Source organism: Scyliorhinus canicula, chromosome 14, assembly GCF_902713615.1.
Source record: "Scyliorhinus canicula chromosome 14, sScyCan1.1, whole genome shotgun sequence".
Classification (NCBI taxonomy): domain Eukaryota; kingdom Metazoa; phylum Chordata; class Chondrichthyes; order Carcharhiniformes; family Scyliorhinidae; genus Scyliorhinus; species Scyliorhinus canicula.
This window is the reverse complement of record NC_052159.1, coordinates 73,957,030-73,980,025: the sequence shown is the minus strand read 5'-3', so window position 1 is coordinate 73,980,025 and position 22,996 is coordinate 73,957,030. Positions and strand designations below refer to the sequence as shown.

At 48.9% G+C, this 22,996-nt stretch overlaps 1 protein-coding gene across 1 annotated transcript in view; it reads right to left on the bottom strand.

The window, feature by feature from the left end:
- LOC119977129 (E3 ubiquitin-protein ligase RNF149-like) overlaps positions 1 to 22,785 on the bottom strand; it is a 69,491-nt gene extending 46,706 nt beyond the window's left edge. Inside the window, exons 1-3 of the mRNA XM_038817758.1 lie at positions 22,670 to 22,785; positions 22,151 to 22,531; positions 15,128 to 15,384 (exon numbers count right to left, since the gene is read on the bottom strand). Coding sequence (XP_038673686.1) covers positions 15,128 to 15,384; positions 22,151 to 22,305 — 412 coding nt within the window. The 5' untranslated portion in view covers positions 22,306 to 22,531; positions 22,670 to 22,785. The remainder of the gene's footprint in view (positions 1 to 15,127; positions 15,385 to 22,150; positions 22,532 to 22,669) is intronic.
- Between the last annotated feature and the right edge of the window lie 211 nt (positions 22,786 to 22,996).

Genomic DNA, 22,996 nt, shown 5'->3' with positions numbered 1-22,996 from the left:
AGGGTGGATAGGAAGCAACTGTTCTCCATAGTTGAAGGGTCAATAGCGAGAGAGCATTATTTTAAGGTGAGGGGCAGGAGGTTTAGAGGGGATTTGAGGAAAACATATTTCACCCAGAGGATGGGAGGAGTCTGGAATGCACTGACTGAACGAGTAGTGGAGGCAGGAAACCTTACAACCCTTAAAAAGTATGTGGATGGGCACCTGAAATATCATCACATTCAAGGCTATGGGTCAAGCACTCGAAAGTGTGATTAATGTAGACATGTTGGTGCAAACTCCATGGGTCAAGGGGCCTCTTCTGTACTGTATTATTGTTCCACCTTACCTTCCCTTTTATTTCTACTGCTACTTCCCCTTAGAAAACGGAGGTAAAGTAATAATGCAATATCTCTACCATTCTTTAACAAAGAGTCACCGGACTCGAAACGTTAGCTCTTTTTTCTCCCTACAGATGCTGCCAGGCCTGCTGAGATTTTCCAGCATTTTCTCTTTCATCTCTACCATTCTATTCTCCTCTAAAGAGATTTCCTTTTTCAACTTTAATCAGCTTTATCCTTTATTTAGCTATTCTTTGCTAAATTTTTTACTTTCTATTGGACATAGTTAAATAAATACCATCAAGATCTTGCCAGCACCAGGCTTAAAGTTACAAAAATAACTCATAGAACTTAATTTGGAAGAGATGGGCTGGGACATTAGCTATAAACAGTAGATGTTTATTTTACTTTAATAATAATCACAGAACTGGAAGATGGAAAAACAAAATTAAACACGCAGTTATCCTTCTCACAAATAAATAGATGTAGAATGGCACTCAGCAAAAGTGTTTAATACTATGTTAGTTAAGTCTTTTATCATGAAGTAGATAAATATCCCTTTAAAAGGGATACAAGTTATAAGAACACTGATGATCAAATGCACCACAAAATGACTGTTTATACTTAGTTAGATTAATGTGTAATTTGTGGAATACATCTGGTTAGAGGCATTAGTGGAGCTCGTGAATCGGATTTAAAGTTAAACAAGTTCTCACCTACCTTTTTAAGTGCATGTTAAAATCTAATTATGTTAACTTAAGAACACTAGCATCCTGGACAACATTTCTGCCTCAACCAATACAATATCACCAGAAATTTAAATTAGTGGCCATTTGTCCCATTGTTTACAGTGCGAGGCTGCTGGTAGAGATTATCGCCATGTTCACCCAAATGTATAAACTGATCCCAAACAGTTAGGAAGATCTTCAGATCTAAAACAGACTCTGTTCTCCAATTGTCAATTTTTACATATCGTTGATTTTAATCAATCTATTGTTGGTGGTTGTACTTTCAGTTACCTGGGCCCCACACTCTGGAATTTCTTCCCTAACCCTCTCTGCTGATCTGTATCATTTTCCTTCCAGACGCTCCTTAAAACCTAGTTCTTGAACCAAGCTTTTGGTCATGTGTCCTCATATCTCTATGCACGGCTCAGAGTAGAATTTTGTTTGATAACACTCCTGTGAAGTGTTTTGTGATGTTTTGCTGTGCTAAAGCCGTTATATAAATGCAAGTTGATGTTACTTTTCCTTTTGTCTTTGCTGTTATTTTACCATTTTCTCTCTTCTTATTTCCTGTTTTCTCCCACACTCTTTTTGTTACACTCTGTTTTATTCTGGTGGTCTCTTCTCTTTCAGGTGAGAATGGAAGGAGTCATTGAGGATGGGGTCTACAAAGAAAATGTGTGCCTCATTAGATCCCTTACGATCTTCTTCCCAATCAGTCATGCCAACCTGCACCCTCTTGTTTCAACCCATCACTATATCTTCTTACAACACCTCTCCTTCCTGTTAGTCCTAGTCACATCATTTTTTCCCCCATTACCCTTTCATGGGAAATGTCACTGGTTGGACATGCATTTGTTACTCATCCCAAACTGTCCTTGATATCAGTGGCTTGCTAGGGCAGTAAAGAGTCAATCACATTGCTGTGGTTCTGAAGTCATATGTAGGCCAGATCAGGTAATTCCTTTCCCAATGGCAATGGGTTTTTACAACAATCAATGTTGATGTGACATTGATAGCTCCATGGCCTTCATTGCTGAGTGATGTTTCCACCAATTGTCATGGTGGGATTTAAACACCAGTCCCCAGAGCAATGCCTGGCCTCTGGATTATGAGACCAGTGACCAGGGCCGGCTCAAGGTACCGGCAACTCGGGCAGTCACCCGGGGCGCCATGTGCTGGGGGCGCCATCAAGGAGTGCGTGACCGGCGTCAGAGACCCGGCGCATGCGCAGTTGGGCCGGTGCCAACCAGCGCATGCGCGGTGGCCGCCCCGCACAAACATGGCGGATGGATCCAGGCTCGCCGGTGGAAGAAAGGAGGCCTGCCGACAGAGAGACCGGCCCGCCGATCGGTGGGTCCCGATCATGTACCAGGTCACTCCGCCCCCCCCCCCCCCCCCCCCCGGCGAACGGAGCCCCCCCCCCCCAGTGAACGGAGCCCCCCCCGAAGGGCGCCGAAGTTCAGCTTGCCCGGGACGCCAGCAACCCTAGGGCCGTTTCTGCCAGTGACATTACCACTACACCAATGTGGGTTGTGAATCTGTGGAATTCTTTGCCACAGTGAAATGTAGAGGCCAGGTCATTATGTATGATCAAGGCTGAGATAGACAGATTTTAATCAGTAATGGAAAAAAGGGTTATGGGAATCGGCGGGACAATGGGGTTGAGGGTTATCACATCAAATCAGTCATGATCTCACTGAATGGCGGAGCAGACTTGATGAGCTGGGTGGCTACTTCTGCTCCTGCATCTTATGGCCATCACATCCCATATATGTTCAGTACCCGTACATCCTCCCCTCTGATGTACGCTCAATCCCTGTATCCTCCCTTCTCTCTCGCTCCACTGTCTCTCACATCAATTTCACTTTTCATTCCCACCATCCGCAACTCCTCCCCCTCCCCCCACCACCACAATTTCCTCAACTGACCAAGGCTGGTATCAAGAGGTCAGAAGCCCCATGTCATACTTTCATCCTCTCCTCTTCCTTGATAACTGTATGCCAGTTGTGGACAATAACTGTGTTTTGGGGGTTAGGAGGTGCATGCTTGTAATGTGTAGTGCTGTCAATAAATGCTCATAGAAAGTGCTAATAAAATTGTGTAAAGATTTTCTCCAGTCCTATACTTCACCTGGTTTTCTGGATAATAACTCTCTGTCCATTCTTTTTCTGCTTTCCTTGTGTCTTGTAGGTTCAAAAATGAGGAAAAAGACTGCTTCTATTTTTCTTATTCCCATCTACATATTGCCCTTTGGCAACATCATCTAAAAGCAGTGTTCAGTTTTCACATGTATGTTGACAACACCAAGCTGTACTTCATCACGATCTCACTCAATTTCTTTCCTGTTAGCAAATTACCAAAACACTTGACACCCAATGCTGCATGAACAAAAATTCCCTTCAACTAAATGTCAGGAAGACTGAAGCTATTTTTATGGTCCCCAGTCCAAACTCTGTTCCCTAGCAGACTGTTCACAAACTTGGTGTCCACCGGATGAGTTACCGACCACATATCCATGCCATCGCTAAGAGCACCTATTTCCACTTCTCTACTATAACCTGATTTCACCCCTGCCTCTACTGATCTGCTGCTGAAACCCTCAGAAATGCCTAGAATTGACAATTCCAATGCATTCCTGGCCAGCTTCCCACATTCTACTCTCTGTAAACGTGATATAATCCAAAATTTTGCTGCCTGAGTCTTAACCCGCAAAAGTCCCATTCACCTTTCAACCTTGTACTTGCTGAAGAACATTGGCTCCCAGTCAAGTCACGTTTTGATTTTAAAATTCTTATCCTTGTCTTCAAATCCATCTTTATCTGTGTAATTTCCTCCAGCCCCACAACCCTCTGGAGCATCTGCACTCACCTAATTCTGGTCTCGAGCATCAGATTTTCATTTCATTTCAGATTTTAATTGCTCTGCCATTGGCGGCTATACCTTCAACTGCCTAGCCCCTAAATGTATCAGATTCCCTGCCTCTCTTTTTTCCTTCAAGATACTCCTTAACACCCACTTTTTTGACCAGGTTTTTGGTCATCTGTCCTAATGTCACCTTAGGTGGCTCAAATCTAGTTTTGCTTCATAATACTCCTGTGAGACATTTCAACATGTTCAAAATGGCACATATACAAGTTGTCATTTTAAGGATAATCATAGAATCCCTGCAGTGCAGAAGGCCATTCAGCCCATTGAGTCTGGACCGATCCTCTGAAAGAGGATTCTACCCAAGTCCACTCACCTATCCATCCTGCCCTATCCTCATAACTTAACCTGCACATCCTTGGACACATCTCTGGACACTAAGGGACAATTTAGCTTAGCCAATCTGCCTAACCCGCAATTTTTGGACTGTGGGAGGAAACCCACGCAGACACAGGGAGAACGTGCAAACTCCACACAGACAGTCACTCAAGACTAGAATTGAACCTGGGTCCCTGGCCCTCTGATGCAGGAGTGCTAATCACTGTAAGAGAATCATGGGCTGCGCCGCTGCCGCTCCCTCCGACGAGGTATACCATGAGCCCGGTGGTGGCAGCTACCCTCAAGATTTGGGGGCAACGGAGGCGGCACAGGGGGGAGGTGGGGGCCTCGATGGGGTCCCCGATACGGGGGAACCACCGGTTTGTTCCGGGGAGAATTGATGGCGGGTTCCTGAGTTGGCACAGGGTAGGTGTCAGGAGACTGGGGGACCAGTTCATAGACGGGAAATTTGCGAGCCTGGGTGAGCTGGAAGGGAAGTTCAGGCTCCCCCCGGGAACACCTTTAGGCACATGCAAGTAAGGGCATTTGTCAGGCGGCAGGTGGCGGGGTTCCCCCTGCTGCCGCCGCGTGGGGTCCAGGACAGGGTGCTCTCGGGGGTATGGGTTGGAGAGGGGAGGATCTCGGAAGTGTACCAGGTGATGCAGGAGGTAGACAAGGCCTCGGTGGAGGAGCTGAAAGATAAATGGGAGGAGGAACTGGGTGAGGAGAGAACGTAGGCGGATGACGTAGAAAGGGTGAACTCTTCCTCTTCGTGTGCGAGGCTTAGCCTCATACAGTTTAAGGTACTGCATAGGGCTCATATGACTGGGACAAGGATGAGCCGGTTTTTTGGAACCGAGGACAGGTGTATTAGGTGCTCTGGGAGCCCAGCAAACCATGTCCACATGTTCTGGGCATGCCCAGCGCTGGGGGAATTTTGGAAGGGTGTAGCAAGGACGGTATCGAGGGAGTGCAGGAGGCGAAAGAGGCCGGTGTTCTGGCCTTTGCGTCCCTAGTAGCCCGGCGGAGGATTCTTCTTCAGTGGAAGGATGCGATGCCCCCAAGCGTGGAGGCCTGGGTCAACGATATGGTGGGGTTTATTAAATTGGCGAGGGTGAAATTTGCCCTAACTGGTTTTTTTTTTGTTCTCAGAATTGTATGTTATTTTTTTTTTGTGAAAATGTGAAAATTTTAATAAAAATTATTTTAAAAACAAGAGAATCATGGGCTATTGGGATTGGGCATGAAAGTCAAATTGAGATCATGTATGAACCATGATCTCAATGAATTTCACAGCAGGCGGTCTGGCCAACTCCTGTTGCTACTTCTTATATTCTTATGTTATGACCTTGTCTTTATTGTCCTTGTCTCATGGATGTTAGTAATCACAATCATTCTCATAAATGTAAGAATACAGATGTTTTGTCTTCTCTAACTGTCAACATGTTACATAACTAGCTGGTTACAACTTCCACTGGTTCCTATACAGCCTGACACGAGGAACACTTTTTCTTTAACTGACTCTCTTAGTTTAATTTTTTTTTAAAGTTATGTAACATAAAACAAAAGCTACAACTGGTGTATGATAGGTACAAACTGTTCTTTCCTCATTCTCTCACACAAACACACAAATGCCTCTGCTTTACGCACAACAGGAGCTTTACCAGAATAAAACTTCCCTAATTTGTTTTCTAACTTTTATTCAAATAATTCTCAAATAAACAACTGAATAGAAACTCCTAAAAGCTGAATAAATCTATGTCATTAGTACCCTTTATCCCCACTTTCTCCCACCTCTCAAACCAATTTCCAAGTTGAAATGAAATGAAATGAAAATCGTTTATTGTCACGAGTAGGCTTCAATTAAGTTACTGTGAAAAGCCCCTAGTCGCCACATTCCGGCGCCTGTCCGGGGAGGCTGGTACGGGAAGTTAAAATATTACCTGCAATTTTATGATCTCTCATTGTTCCTAATCACATTTGGTGAGTCTATTTTGATAACATCCAATAGACAATCCTGGCCTCACCAGAGTACGATTTACCCAGATGAGGGAGATGGGGCTAAACATAAATATCTCGGCCTGGGTATGGTTGGAAGCGGGAGACCCTTTGGGGAGTAGGAAATGTAAATTTTAAAGGAGAATAAATCAAAACTTTTCTACAGTCATCGCTTCTGAGTGGTCACTTGCCTGAGACTTTACACTGGCGTCAAGGATTAAGTGGAGCTGCAGGAGGCGCCATTTCCTCTGGACCAGGCACACCTCGATTAAGCCTCAGGAGGCTTCCACTCAGGCAACAAATATGTCACTTATCAGTAAGCTAGAGATGGTTGACGCTGAGACAGGGTATTGGACCCAGTACATGGAACTAATGCATTATTTTTGTCGTTTGAATAACATAGTCAGGGACAACAGACAGGTGGTGACTCTCCTCGCAGTTTGCGGTGCAAAGATTTACAACATTATCACAAGTTTAACTTTACCCAAATCACCTGACACCTGCCAGCTTGCGGAGCTCGTTACACTGGTCATCAACATTTTGACCCAAAACTGCAGCTAATCGTTTGCCGTTTTAGTTTCCACATGGTTTCTCAACACCCTGGGCGAACCTGGAACGGAATTTCTGGGTCGGTTGCGGAAACTCACCGAGTCCTGTGAGTTTGATCCGATATTATCTGGGGCACTCAGAGACCATTTGGTTTGCGGGATCAAGAGATGGGGCGACCAAAGAACGTTTGTTGGGTGAAACTAATCTGGTCCCGAAGAAAGCAAACAAAATAGCTTTGTCCCGGGAGGGCACAGAACAAGGTGTCCGGGAACTCTGAGGGATAGTCGTCCTGAACCTTGGTCGCCCAACAGGGTGCGGAGCGCTCCTCTCCTGTGCTGCAGTTCCGGACACCCACTACTCGGGGAGCACTTTGGCTGAGCAGGACCGACGGCAACATTTTCCTGTCGAAGAACGCTGTGGTTTCCGCACACCAGAGACCCCGATGTATGGGATGAATGCGCCGGTACAAGAGGGGGGTCAATGGGGCAGATGCCAGCGAGAAATTATGCCCATCTGCTACCGCTTCCCCGATGACCATGCCAGAGGGTGGCCGACCAGAAGAGGCTCACCGCCTTTACTGCATTTCGGCACCATGAGTGGCGCCTATCCAAGTTAAGGTCCAGATCAACGGTTTCTCAACAAGGACAGGGCTTGATTCAGTGAACAGCCACCGCACGCATAACCAAAGTCGCTCAGGGAAATGCGTTTTGGCATTACGAGATACCAATGCCCGGCTGGCGCTGAATACCGGGGAACCATTGGAGACTGCGGGCACCTCAGAGGACCCATTGTAATACGGGGCTCAGCTGGCGAACTTGCTATTGGTTGTGATAAGAGGTTTGGGCCCAAATTTGCTGGGGCGTGACTGGCTGAAACGTCTCTTGGTGCACTGGCAGCAATGGGCCAGACACAGTATTGGCATGTTTTCCGAGGATATTCCAGGACCATCCGGGGGGCCTCCACCAAAATATCAGTAGACACAGAGGCCCGATCATGCTATTTATGGGCCCGCCCTATTCCCTACACTTTGAAATCAAAACTCGATGCAGAACTGGACCATTTGGAGAAGTTGGAAATCATCCACCCGGTGTAATTTGGAGATTGGGCTGCGCTGGTTATGAAGCCTGATGGTTTCACCCCGCTCAGTGGATGTTATAAAATGACCATCCTGTCTGGAGAAGGGGGGGGGGGGGGGGGGGGGGGGTGCCATACCAGGCTGTGATGCAGCCAGATAGAATGTTTTCTATGGTGCATCTGTAAACATTGGTAAGAGTTAATGTGGACATGCTGAATTTGTTTCCTGAGGAAACTGTTGCTGTGCTTTTTTTGATCGTAGCGTCGACATGGGTGGACCTGGACAGATTTGTTGGTGATGTGCACACCTAGGAATTTGAAGCTGTTAATCATCTCCACCTCAGCCCCGTTGATGCAGGTGGGGTGAATACAATACATTGCTTCCCGAAGTCAATGACCAGCTTTTTAGTTTTGCTGACGTTGAGGGAGAAATTGTTGTTGTTAACCCACACCACTCCACTAGGTTCTCTATCTCTCTTATGTATTCTGACTCATTGTTGTTCGAGTGGGATGAGTGTAGGGCCAGGGAGATGGTGTCTGCTATGGACCATTTGCGGCGCTATATGAATTGCAGTGGATCTAGGTATTCTGGGAGCATGGGGTTGATGTGCCTCATGATGAACCTCTCGAAGCACTTCATTATGACATGTCAAGGCCACCAGATGATAGTCATTGAGGCAGTTTCCTGGTTCTTCTTTGGCACCGGTATGATCCTGGTCTTCTTGAAACAGATGGGGACCTTGGAATGGAGTAAGGAGTGGTTGAAGTTGTCCACGAATACACCTGCCAGCTGGTCTGCGCAGGATTTGAGTGCATGCCGTCTTCTGAGGGTTCACTTTCAAGAAGGTTGATCTGATTTCAGAAACTGTGACGGTGGGTACGGGTGTATCCGGGGCTGTTGACAGCTGTTTGATGCTTTCCTGCTCGAACTGAGCATAGAATGGATTGAGTTTTTCAGAGACGGGTCTGTCGGAGTTCCTGCTCGGCTTTATTTTGTAGCCTATTATGTTGTTTAAGCCTTGCCACAACCGACGAGAGTCTGTAACACTGTCGCTCTCATATCCGCTGACTCACTTCAACACATCAAAGCTTTTGTTGCTTACGTGCAACACCTCGCCCCACGGAATCGGGGTCATCCTGGCACACAAGATGGACAATGGTACCGAGCGACCGACTGCATTCACTTCCTGCACTTTGGCAGCAGCAGAGCAGAATTATGCTCAGAAACATAAAGGGTTGGTATTAGTGTTCGGCGTAAAATCGATCCATCGGTATGTCAATGGCATGTGTCCACAGCATACACAGACTAGAGACCCCTATTGGGTTTGTTCAAAGGGGATGAGGCAATTCTCCCAGTGGCATTCACCTGCATTCAATGTTGGACTCTCCGTTTGCCAGCATGCGAGTATGTTTTGGCAAATCACCCAGGGGCGAAAATCCCCCACTACCCCGTGGGAGACGCTCTCAGCCATCTCCCACTACCCATTTGCAGTACGCCAATGCCGACAGAATGGGACAAAGTAGTCATGACTTTACCTTTTATGGACTCTTTACCTGTGACTGCGACCCAAGTAAAGGCATGGACATAGACAGACCAGCTGCTGGCCAGGATCCGCCACATAGTGCCATATGGCAGTGTTTTTCAAAATTTGTTGCCCGGGACCCATTTTTGCCAACTGGCCATCCTTCGCAACCCACGCCGGCCGACATGCGCGGCCAACCATTTTCGCTTACCTTTAATGTGACAGGTGAGTCTGCTTGGTCCTCATGATCTCACTTGCTTTGTTATTCAATGTTAATGACTTCAGTTGATGATTTAAGATCTCACTCCAAACTCGCCATGCTTAGACTTTTGATGTTTTGAGTGTTATAAACTTCCATTTGCCAGTACTTCCCTGCTTATTACATGCACGAACTTTGAATCCTGATTTGCAGTGCCAGAATGAATAGCCCATAACAAGTTATCATCTTTATGCTGCTTTGTTCCCGATTTCAGCTTCTTCTTCATGGGTTGTTCACAAGAGACTCAGGAGTTCACACCAGCAACTGCAAAATGGAGGAATCTCTCTTGTGCCCAGAACATGTGACATGAGCGTGACCTGCTCTCTGCCATTCTCCAGGCACGAAGACTCCAGCAATTTTTTTTAAAAATCTGCTCCTTGGTCAGTGCGCTGACGTCAGGAGGGGGTGATCTGTCCTGCCAGGCTCTAGGCCTGTGCACTGCTCAGGGGACAAGCATACATGGAACGGCTGGCATTCTGAAAGTCCGTCGAGGCCGGCATTTTTAAAAGCCGGTCGTGCCGTTGGGCACTTATTCCAGTGATCAGGAACATTGACACATGGTCTCACGATAGGGAATGCAGCAGCGTATGGCCCTGCGACACCAACCAACCCCCCCCCCCCCAACACCTGCCCGCGAGTGGCCACTGTGGGTTTGAAAATGACTGCTGTACGAGCCCCAGCACAGTGCCCTCCCAGAGGATATTTACCACAACAGTGGTGGAACTCAGCGTAGTGGACAGCATCCTGCTGTGGGGTTCCTGGGTTGTCATCCCCGAATGCGGTCAGGGAGCAATTCAGCAAGACCTCCATAGCGGACCGGGCGACTCTAAATTGAAAATGCTGGCTCAAAGCTATGTGTGATGGTCCGGCATAGACATGGATAGCGAGAAGTTGGCAAGACAGCGTACACGATGCTAGGAGTACCAAAGGCTCCCCCCAGCAGCTTCACCTGAAGGAATGGCCGCGCTGGCCATGGTCCCTTCTCCAAGTAGATTTTGCGGGGCCTTTTCAGGACAATGTACCTGATTATAGTAGATGCGCATTCCAAATGGATGGACGTGCACCGGATGACGACGACTACATCACATACCCCACTGAGCATCTCAGTGTTGACTCCCGGAGGTACATGTATCAGACAACAGCACCAATTTTACAAGCTTGGAGTTCGCGGATTTTCTGAACCAAAATGGGGTCCATCATGTCCATACCGCACGTTATCATATGTCCTCAATGGGTATGCGGAACATGCTGTACAGATATTCACTCTCGGGATGCAAAAACAGACTTCGGATTCCTCAGAAACCGGCTCGCCCATTTCCTGTTCTACCATACAACTATACTGCACTCTACCACCGGGGTGGCAGCCACAAAACTTTTGATGGGATGTTGGTTGCGCTCACGATTGAGCCTCATTTTTCCAGACATCGGGGATAGGATCCGCAACCAATAAGAACAGGTCAGAGCGAAGCAAGCCAGGCCCATTAGGGAATTTGTTGCAGGCGACGCCGTTTACATCCGGAGATTTTCAGATGGGGCATTATGGATTCCGGGAACAATAATAAGACAATTCAGGCTGATCTCGTATATGGTGTGGGTACAAGGTAAAGACTCCAATCAGCAATCGGATGAACTACCCAGATGTTCGACCAGGAAGCGAAGCTTAAGGTTTTTCAAAGTGGGGACCGTGACCTGCCGATGGGTGTCAGAAGGGTCACGGATCCTGCGGTCGGTAACAATTCTGTATTTCATAGGGAGTAGCCCCTCCCCTGGAAGAACAAGAGTTTAACAAGCCATTAACTGGATACGAAAAGCAGAGGTGATGTGCCGCGGCTGCCAGCACTCCCGCACATGTGCCCTTGCATCCAGCTACCCGCCAAGTTTCTCTCAGCGACCAGCCGGAGCTGCCACATGCAAGCTGCATTCAAAGTCTGTCCTCTTCCCAACAACACCATCCAACCCCCCCCCCCCCCCCCCCCCCCCCCCCCCCCCCCCCCCCCCCCCCCCCCCACCCCCCCGCAAGTTAGCATAGCAACAACCCCTGGGTGTTAGCATCTTTGCTGGAAGCACAAAGGAATCTTTGATTGAGCACCAGGTAGGAAGATTTTTAATTCCCTTGTCCCTGCAGAATATCAAATTCACCGGGCAGTCAGTGGATCCATTTGATTTTTCACTCGATCGCTGGTCACGGGTTTGCCTGACAGTGAGCAAATTATTCAGTCATTGGCAGTTTTTTTTAAAAAACATGCTCCACTCGCAATAGATTGGAATGAAATAACATTTTCACAGCATGTTTCCTTTTCGGTTTGAACGAGCTCTGTTCTAATCTATATAATTGGAAAGTCTTCTGAAAAGCAATTCTGCCAGTCAATATAGACTGGTCACGCCGTGAGGGGACGGCGCATGAGTTCCCCGCGTATTCATAAACATGATGCAGCTGGTGGTTTGTACTGGACAGAATGTTTTCTATAAGCAGGGGTGTGGAGCTGATGTTGAGCTGCCTTTTGAAAATTGGAATGTTTCAAAACCCAGACTGGTCTGGGGAAATAAATATCGGTGAAGCTCACTGGTGGCCTGATTTTGATTTTGAAAAGGTGAATGTTCTCATGCTCCAGTTTGAGTCCCAGGGAGGGGGAGGGGGTACAGTAACGTGGTCCTAACAGGCATGAGGGTCGACGATAGGATCGGCCGAGGTTTTTGCCACGGAAGGATCGGCCGACGTTCTTGCCGCGGAATCGGAGGCGTCGGGCAAGGCGGCCAAATCCTCAATGGAGAAAATACCCAGCAAGGAACTGCGACTTCCTGCGCTATGTGAGAATCGTTGTCTGTTACTTTTATTCCTGGATTTTGCAACAGACGATATAAGTGCTTGGCTCCCAAGGCAGAGAGCACACAGAGAAAATAGGCCTTTCATTGATCATGCACAAAATGTCCTTCCACCAAGGATTAAAGATTCATTAAGGTGGAATACCTCCTGCGTATCTTATGTGTGGCCCTGAACAATGCATTTTCATAGGTAGGAGGACATCAATCTCAGCTGCACATGCTTCATCCTGTCCTCGCTCAATTCTGGCATAAATTAAATGCACCAAGAGCTACAGCATAGTGGTTGCAAACAGGAAAACCAGATGATTTTCTTTCCCTCCCTTGCCTAGGGCAAGAAAACCTTAGTGTTCTAAACATTGCTTTGACTCAGGATAGACTGGAAAAGTGAATATGGAGTCGGTCCCGACGATCGGCCAGTGTGGCTCCCAAAGGTCGGCCAGCGCGGGTCCTAAAGGTCGGCCAGCGTGGGTCCTCATAGATCATAGAATTTACAGTACAAAGGAGGCCATTCGGCCCATCGAGTCTGCTCCGGCTCTTGGAAAGAGCACCCTACCCAAGGTCAACACCTCCACCCTATCCCCATAACCCAGTAACCCCACCCAACACTAAGGGCAATTTTGGATGCTAAGGGCAATTTATCATGGCCAATCCACCTAACCTGCACATCTTTGGACTGTGGGAGGAAACCGGAGCACCCGGAGGAAACCGGAGCACACACGGGGAGGATGTGCAGACTCCGCACAGACAGTGACCCAAGCTAGAATTGAACCTGGGACCCTGGAGCTGTGAAGCATTTGTGCTATCCACAATGCTACCGTGCTGCCCTAAAGGTGAAATGAAATGAAAATCACTTATTGTCACAAGTAGGCTTCAACTGAAGTTACTGTGAAAAGCCCCTAGTCACCACATTCCGGCGCCTTTTCAGGGAGGCTGGTACAGGAATTGAACCGTGCTGCTGGCCTGCCTTGGTCTGCTTTAAAAGCCAGCTCTTTAGCCCTGTGCTAAACCAGTCAAAACCAGGTCGGCCAGCAGGGGTCCCAAAATGCGGTCAGTTGACAAATGTGAGTCCCGGCAAAAAACACTGCATTATACCCCTCCAAGCCCTTAACGGTGGACACTGGATGGACAACCCCAGGCGTAGAGGGCAAAGTGGATCATAGAATTCATAGAATTTACAATGCAGAAGGAGGCCATTCGGCCCATCGAGTCTGCACTGGCTCTTGGAAAGAGCATCCTACCCAAGGTCAACACCTCCACCCTATCCCCATAACCCAGTAACCCCACCCAACACAAAGGGCAATTTTGGACGCTAAGGACAATTTATCATGGCCAATCCACCTAACCTGCACATCTTTGGACTGTGGGAGGAAACCGGAGCACCCGGAGGAAACCCACGCACACACGGGGAGGATGTGCAGATTCCGCACAGATAGTGACTCAAGCTGGAATCGAACCTGGGACCCTGGAGCTGTGAAGCATTTGTGCTATCCACAATGCTACCGAGGTGCTGTGGATGATGTATCAGACTTTGGAGGGGGTGGGGATGTGGTATTATAACCTTACAGGAGGTCCAGGGATCTGCACAGAGTACCTGTGGTGTCACCTGAGTATGATTTACCCAGATGGTGGGGGTGAGGGGATACCCCCCTTTTCCTAGGACTGCTGGGACATAAATACCCCGGCCCGGACGTGAGCGAGGCGCGGGAGACCCTTCCAGGAGTAGGAGGTGTAAATAGTAAGGAGAATAAATCAAAACTTTTCTACAGTCATAGCTTCAGAGTGGTCGCTTGCCTGAGACTTTACAGTTACTGATCTTTTCATAAAATTCATTATTCAGACATGACTTGCCCTTAACAAAGACATGTTGGGTTTTGCTGATACTCTCACAGGTGACAGGTTTGAGTCACCTTCCCATAACTAATGATGAACTCACAGGCCAGTAGATACTTAGTTTCTCTCTCCCTGAACCGTCTTAAATAACAAAGTGACATGAACAAATTTCGAATTTAATGTCACAATTTCCTAATCAAGAGAACTTTGAAAGGTTATGACTCACGTTTTGGCAATTTTCTCATCCACTTCTTTTCAATACAGAATGGATTTCAGAAACAAGGCCAAATACACAGTAACTTCTCAATGCTTAACATAAATGTGTTGCAAATACAAATGTTCACAATATCATGAACCAGTTCTTTTTTGCTGAAAAGGAACAATGTTGCTAACTACTTCAAGGAATTCATCCAATCTGATTTTTTTTGTGAGACACAATCTGATCTTTATGCAAACAGAACAAAACAATTCAAACCTTCTCAATAACAATAACTAAAGCGCTACTGATTTTTAATTATGATGGGATGCTTTGACAGTGTCAAGTGACAGCTGATGTACAATTGCTCATGACAACAACATAAAAACTATTCATTTCCCGTGGTACCAAGCTGCTCAATTACCCACATTCTTTTGGTAACAAGATTGCACCATTTACAGCAAAGAGGCACTTTTTGTGTTTTGTTAGAGGACCAAGCTGCAATTTAAAACAAGATTTGTCATTTATACTTTACTGTTTCCACAAATGATTATGGTGGGATGTGTGGGTGGGCCAAAACTTACCAATGTGGTTCATGGTGACTGTTGCATTCCCAGTCCCAAGAAAATTGTAAATCACAACTGCAGATGCCATTTTTTTTGCAGCATTTAAAATCTTCTCCTTGAAAGTACAATTCCCTCTGACGACGAGAGCTATCCATGGTTCTCCTGATCTGGGTATGAAGTATTCCGTGTTGGGGTCACATCCCAATTGGTCCCGGTTGGCCCTGGGGATCCCAATCACTCCCTGCACACTATCTTTAGGAGAACTGTCACCATACCTAGAAAACAAGAACAAAGACTGTAGCAAACTCATGGCTGATCCAATTTCATAATAATATAATATAATCTTTATTGCCACAAGTAGGCTTACATTAACACTGCAATGAGGTTACTATGAAAATCCCCGAGTCGCCACATTCCGGCGCCGGTTCGGGTACACAGAAGGAGAATTCAGAATGTCCAAATTACCTAACAGCACTTCTTTCGGGACTTGTGGGAGCACCTGGAGGAAACCCACGCAGACACAGGGCGAACGTGCAGACTCCACACAGACAGTGACCCAATCCGGGAATTGAACCTGAAACCGTGGTGCTGTGAAGCAACAGTGCTAACCACTGTGCTACCGTGCCGCCCATTTCTCTCAGATAAAAATTAATCAGTTTCTCTCACTTCCCATCACCAATCTTCCCCATCCTTGATCCCCATTGTCCCCCCACCTATTCCCTCCTCTTTCTTTCACTCCCATCAACCTACAGTCCCTACACATCCAATAATTATGCCACATCTTGCATAAACCTCCTTCCTTTCATCTCACACCCTTTCCCTTCTCTGTCCTCTCTCCCCATCACTCTATTTGTTTCGCCACAGACTTCCCTCCCCTCCCTCAGTCTGCACCCATTCCACCCTTTCCCACATCCACATCTCCCCCCCCCCCAACCCCCCGACCACCTTTCCCCCATCCACATCTTACTGCCCCCCGACCTAATGCATTAGCACCACTTTCATGCTGTCCTGGGCCTCCCCATTTCCTGATGGCATTCCCTTCGCCTGTCTTCCACACTTGTTCTGTTACTGTCCTTACACCCGGCTCCTCCCTAGTACCCTTCCACCTCTCCCTTCGCTCAAATCTCTGTCCTTCTCGCATCCTTACTTCTTTCCCCAACTTACACTCCTCCCCACCTGCCCCCTTTAACCACCTCTCTCAACCCACCACACATTATCTCCCAAAACCCTCCCCAAACCAAACTTCCACACTGATTCCCCACTTCTCTCACCGCAATAATGATCCTCCACCCTCTCTGCGCCACACCCTTCTCTCCCCCACCCTACCCTTTTATACATGCCTCCACCTCACCCTTCTAACCCCTCACTACCTTCTCCCTGTCCCCTAAACACCACCCCCCCCTCCTCCTCCCCAGCCCTCTCCTTTCTGCCCCTATCACTCCCGACTCCTGGCTCCCTCACTCTTCACACTCCCCCTCACCGTTCCCCCGACCACACCCTTCCACAAATGTAAATTCAAGATTATGATGAGGTAACTATTGCAGAGACATGGCTGCAGGATGGTCAGCCTGGTTATAAAGTTTATAGGAGGAAAAGAGAATATGGCAGAGGGGGTCGTGGGGGGGGGGGGGGGGGGATGGTGTATGCGGGATGATCAATGGTATAATGAGATGAAAGCATCCAGTGGAGACCATATGGCTGGAATTGAGGAACAAAGAAGGATCTAAAACTGTAATGGGTGTTGAGTATCGACCCCCAAGTAGTAGTTCTGAGGTGTTAGATTGCATCAATGCAGAAGTTGGGCAAGTGTGCAGCAAAGGCAGAAAAGCATTAATGAGGCATTTCAACTTACACTAGATTGGGAGAAGCAGACAAGCACCTCTCAGAAATGTAGTGAGTTGACTTCCGGTGGCCATGGAGTGAACAGTCGCACATTTTGTAGCTCTCATTCAAAGTGGAATGTTTCGGTCCTTTCCCCATCTGAGGGGTGAACATTTTGGATGGAAAGAGGTGCGAGCGCCAGGAGAAGGTGCAACTCCTCTGGTGTGGCTGAAGGATGGATCCACAAACTAGGAGTGAATCGGGAAGAAGGGAGCTGTTGGAACAGGAGAGTCTTCGAGGTGCGCAACAGGTTAAGGTGGGAGAGGGCAAAGGGTCTGTTCTGCCTTCCCAGTGTCAATGGAGCAGCTGGTGGGCCTTTTAAATGAGTAGTTCAGCCAGGGGAGGAGCGAGGCCCTGGAGCAACTGGCCAAATTGGTAGAGCCGACTAAAACAGGGATTGAGCAAGTGGAGCAGAGGCTGGAGTCCCAGGGTCGGACAATCCAGAAACTGGAAGAAGCGGTGGGGAAGCACGAGAAGCAGCTGGCCTCGATGGTGGCCGAGGTGGGGGTAATGCGGGTAAGACCCAAAAGAAGCTGAAGGAGAAGGTGGAGGACCTTGAAAACCGCTCCAGAAGGCAAAATTTGAGGATTGTGGGGTGCCCGAAGGCATCGAAGAAGTGGAGGCCAGCAAATATGTGGCCAAATTGTTAGAGAAGCTGATGGGGCAGAGGCCCCTGGAGGTCGAACGAGTGCACAGAGCATTAATGAGGAGGCTTCTGGTGGGCAACCCACAAAGAAGGTGCGGTTGCCCCGCTTCTTGGACAAAGAGAAGATTCTTCGGTAGGCGAGGCAGACGAATAGGTGCACCTGAGAAGGGAACGAGCTGTGGGTGTACCAGGACCTGGCTGTACAGCTGACGAAGAGGAGGGCCAGGTTTAATCACGTCAAGGCTGTCCTCATCAAGAAGGGGGTGAAGTTTGGAGTGCTGCGCGCTAGCCCGCCGCACTGGGTGGATTCGCGAATGGACCGGGGGGAGGGGGGTGGGGTCCAGCGGCCGAAGTGGAGGCTGGATGTTGGATTGTTGGCAGATGAGGAGGTGTGTGAGCAGGTGAGGGCTGCCATTCGGGGGTACCTGTAGCTGAACGATATGCGGGGAGGTCACGGCCTCCACGCTGTGGGAGGCACTCAAGGCGGTGGTTTGGGAGGGTGGGGAAGTTCATTTTGATTCGGGCACATAAGGAAAAGGCGGAACGGGCAGAGGTGGCAAAGCTGATGGAAAATATTCTGAGGGTGGACAGGAGGTATTCGCAGGCCCCGGAGGCAAAGTTGTTGAGGGAGAGGCAGAGGCTCCAGATGGAGTTTGGATTGGCGTCCACGGAGAAGGTGGTAGGGCAGTTGCAGAGTACCGGGGGTAATATACAAATATTGGGAGAGGAGAGCAGGATGTTGGCCCACCAGCTGAGGAAGCACGAGTCGGCGAGGGAGATTGGTAGAGTGAAGGACTGGACGGGAAGGGTGTTGGACCCAGCGGAAGTGAATGGATTGTTTGAGGATTTTTACAAGTGGTTGTATGCGTCGGGAGCCCCCAGCCGAGAAGGGGGGAATGTGGCAGTTCCTGGATGGATTGGAGTTTCCCAGGCTGGACAAGGAGCTGGTGCAGGGATTGAGGGCCCCTATTGGGTTGAGGTAGGTGATGGGAGAGTATGGGGTGATGTAGGCAGGGGAGGTCCCGGGCCCAGAATGGGTTCCCGGTGGAGTTTTATAAAATGTTTGGGGGGACCTGGGGCCCCTGCTGGTGAGGACATACAATAAGGCGAGGGAGAGTTGGGAGAAACTCCCTCCTCCACTGTTGCAGGCATCCATCTCCCTGATATTGAAAAAGGATAAGGATCCAGAGCAGTATGATCATAAAGTTTGATATTGTTTATTGAATGTGGACACTAAGTTGTTGGCTTCGCGAATTGAGGACTGTGTGCCGGGGGTGATAGGTGAGGACCAAACGGGGTTTGTGAAAGGGATGCAGTTGATGGCAAATGCGAGGAGGCTGCTTAAGTTGATTATGATGCTCTGGAGGGGCAGGAAGTGGAGGTGGCAGTGGCGATGGACCCAGAGAAGGGTTTTGACCAAGTGGAGTGGGAGTATCTGAGGGAGGTGCTGGGGTGGTTCGGGCAGGGGTTTATGGACTGGGTCCGGTTGCTGTATAGGGCGGCAGTCGCAAGTGCACGGATGTACCGGATGAGTTTGGGACATTGCGAACTGCAGGGGTGCCCGCATTTCCCGTTGTTTCTTGCCTTGGCTATAGAGCCATTGGCAATGGCACTTAAAAGTGTCGGGAGGGGGGTGGGGCACAGGGTTTCTCTGTACACAGACGGCTTGTTATATATTTCGGATCCATTGGGGGGGCATTGGGGGCATTGTGGGAATTTTGGAGGAATTTGCAGGTTCTCCTGGTATAAATTGAACATGGGACAGACCGAGGTGTTCCCGATTGAGACCAGAGGGCAGGAGAGGAGGTTCAGGGAGCTGCTGTTCAAGGTGTTGGTGGTGGTTAGATACTTGGGCATTCAGGTGATGTGGGGTTGGGCACAGCTACACAAGTGAAATTTGACTTGGCTGCAGGGGGAATTTAAGAGGTGGGATGTGCTGCCACTGTCCTTGGCCGGACAGGTGCAGACAGTGAAGGTGCTGGCAAGGTTCCTGTTCATATTTCAGAACCTTCCGAGCTTTGTCCCGAAGTCATTCTTTAAGAAGGTTAATGCACTGATCTTGGGGTTTGTATGGGAAGACCCCATGGATCAAAAGGACTTTTTTGGAGCGGGGGCAAGAAGGAGAAAATGGGGTTGGCATTGCCGAATATAATGAATTAATACTGGGTGGAAAACATCACTATGGTCAGGAAATGGGTAGTGGGGGAGGGGATGGTATGCGGGTGGATGGAGGCGGCCTGTTGCAGGGGAACGAGCTTGCAGACATTGCTAATGGCGACTCTGCCGTTCTCACCAGCCAGGTACTCCGTGAGCCCAGTGGGAGGAGGCTCTGTGGAGGGTGAATGAGTCCTCGTCGTGTGCGAGGCTCAGTCTTATTCAGTTTAAAGTAGTTCACAGGACGCATATGACTGTGGCGACGATGAGTAGGTTCTTTCAGTGAGTAGAGGTCAGGTGAAGGCGGTACCCGGGGAGGCCCGCAAATCATGTCCACATGTTTTGGGCATGTCCGAAGCTGAAGGGGCTCTGGCAGGGGTTTGCAGATGTAATGTCCAAGGTAAAGGTGGCCGCGAGGTCAGAGGTAGCGATATTTGGGGTGTCGGAAGACCCGGGTGTCCAGGGGGTGAGAGAGGTCAATGTTCTGGCCTTTGCCTGCCTGATAGCCCGGAGACGAATTTTGCTGGAGTGGAGGGACTCGTTCGCCGAAAGCAGGGGTGTGGGTGAGCGACCTGGCAGAACCCCTGAGGCTGGAGAAGGTCAAGTTCAGCCTGAGGGAGTCGGTTGATGGGTCCTCTCGGAGGTGGAAGCTGTTCATTGACTTCTTTAAGGAGGACTGAGTTGTCAGCAGAATGGCAGGACAGGAGGAGGGGGTAAGGCGGTGGGGGTGGGGGGTTATTTATTACATTGTATAATTTTACTTCTGCTTTCATTTGTATTGTTTGTTGATGCAAATATCTAAATAAAATATTTCTTTTTAAAGAAAGGTAGTGAATTTCTGGTCTGTGACTGGAATAGATTCCTGCAGCAATATGTTCTCGATGCTACAAGGGGACAGGCAATATTAGATTTAGTTATGAGTAATGAGACAAATTTAATTCGTAGCCTAACTGTGCACAAATATTTATCAAATAGTGATCACATGATTGAATTCAGTGCAGCATTTGCAAGTGGAAAGCGCAATTCAGATACTAGAATTTTAAACTTGGGTAAAGTCGACTATAACAGGATGATAAAGAGACTGTCCACGGTCAACAGGGAAAATCTGTTAATGGGTCAAACGACTGAAGACCAGTGGAAAATATTTAAAGAAATATTTAACGACATACAGAGCAAGTATATACCCCTGAGAGGAAAAGGATCCACTTCACAAAAATAACAGCCATGGACAACCAAAGAGATTAGGGACAATATAAAACTAAAAGAAAGGGCTTACGAAAATGCAAAAACATAGCACAGATCTGGGCGAATGGGACAGGTAAAAAGACCAGCAAAAGGTCACAACACAGCTTACAAGAGCTGCCAAAAGGAATTATGAAAGGAAACTTGCAAGGGACATCAAAATCAATAAGAAATATTACAGTTATATAAAGGGAAAGCAGATATTCAAGGGCAATGTAGGCTGACTAAAAGCTGAAAATGGAGATATGGGCCCGAATGGGAAGAGTCGTGAAGTGAGCACATTTAGCCAAGAAGCACCACGCTATTGAACGCCCATTTGCTTTGATACGGGGCCTCAGCGGGGAACGCTCCGACGAGGCCGCACTTAGTCCCATTTACTGCACCGAGGAGCTTTACTTGCCGGAACTCCTGAGTGCAGAAGGAGATTGGATTTTTTTATGGAGTCCTGAACTGTCGCTCGCCCCCTACCCCCCCCCCCCCCCCCGCCCCCATGACTACCAAAATCTCCAACTCACCTAGTAGGGGGACTTCAGCCCCCCCCCCCCAACCTCCACACCTGCACATGATACCCACGGCCCTGAGCCACAGCGTGGGGGAAAATGTTGAGGCACCTTGGCAGTGCCCCTTCCAGCTGGCAGTACCACCTGGGCACCTTGGTATTGCCAGGTTACATTGCCAGGGTGCCAGACTGCCACTGTGAGGATGACCAGATGGCAACAGGAGTGCTAGAATGCTATCCTGCCCAGAGGGAAAGCACCCTTGGGAGATCCCCACGAGTGCTGTTCCGTCTGGTTCTTGTTTGTGGAAACCAGCACTGAACGGCGCTCGGCCGATATCTCCAAGGCAAGGGTTAGATCCCATCGGTTTGGGTAGATCCTTAAAATGTCCCTTCCCCTTCACCACCCTTCCCACTCTCCCTCTTCCCCACTCTCCCTCACCTCCTTGCTCACTCTCCCTCACCCCCTCCCTGACCTCCACTCCCTTCCCCCTCACCCTACCTCCCCTTCCATACTCTACCCTATTCCCCCGCTCCCCTCCCGATCCCCCACCTCTCCCACATTCCTCCCCTCCGCTTCTCATTCTCCACTATTCCCTCCACATTATCGCCCCCCCCTTACCTGCCGCTCTCGCTGTTTGCCGAAACGGTCATGTTGGTGTCGGGATCCAGGTAGGCGGTGCTGGTGAAGGCCGTGTACCACTCGGCGGTGCGGCCCGACACCGTCACCATGAGCAGCAGGAACGGGAAACACAGGCCCGGGGCCCAGAACCGCATCGTCTCTCCGATCCCTTCAGTCTTTAGCAAAGGAGCTTCACTTCTCAGGCAAGGCTCCGGCCTGAGCGACTCCGCACACAGCGGCCCCTCAATGTACACACCAACCCCTGACTGTACACACTGACCCCTGGCTGAACACACTGACCCCTGGCTGAACACACTGACCCCTGGCTGTACACACCGGCCCTTCAATGTACACACTGACCCCTGAGTGTACACACTGACCCCTGACTGTACACACTGACCCCTGACTGTACACACTGACCCCTGGCTGTACACACCGGCCCTTCAATGTACACACTGACCCCCTCAGTGTACACACTGGCCCCTGACTACACACCGGCCCTTCAATGTACACACTGACCCCTGACTGTACACACTGACCCCTGGCTGTACACACTGACCCCTCAGTGTACACACTGATTGTAAACGCCGGCTCCTCAGTGTACACAGAGGCCCCTGACTGTACACACCAGCACTTCAGTATAACACCGACTCCACACACACCTACCCTTGCCTGTAAACACCAGCCCCTCAGTATACACACTGACTGTACACATCGGCCCCTGTCGCAACAGTTCCTGCAATGTTCACACCGGCCTCTGGCTGCACGTATACGCTCCTGTCTGACATGCGCTCACTCACCAGTGTCTGTTTGTATTTGTACCCTGAATCTGTATAAATCACAAAT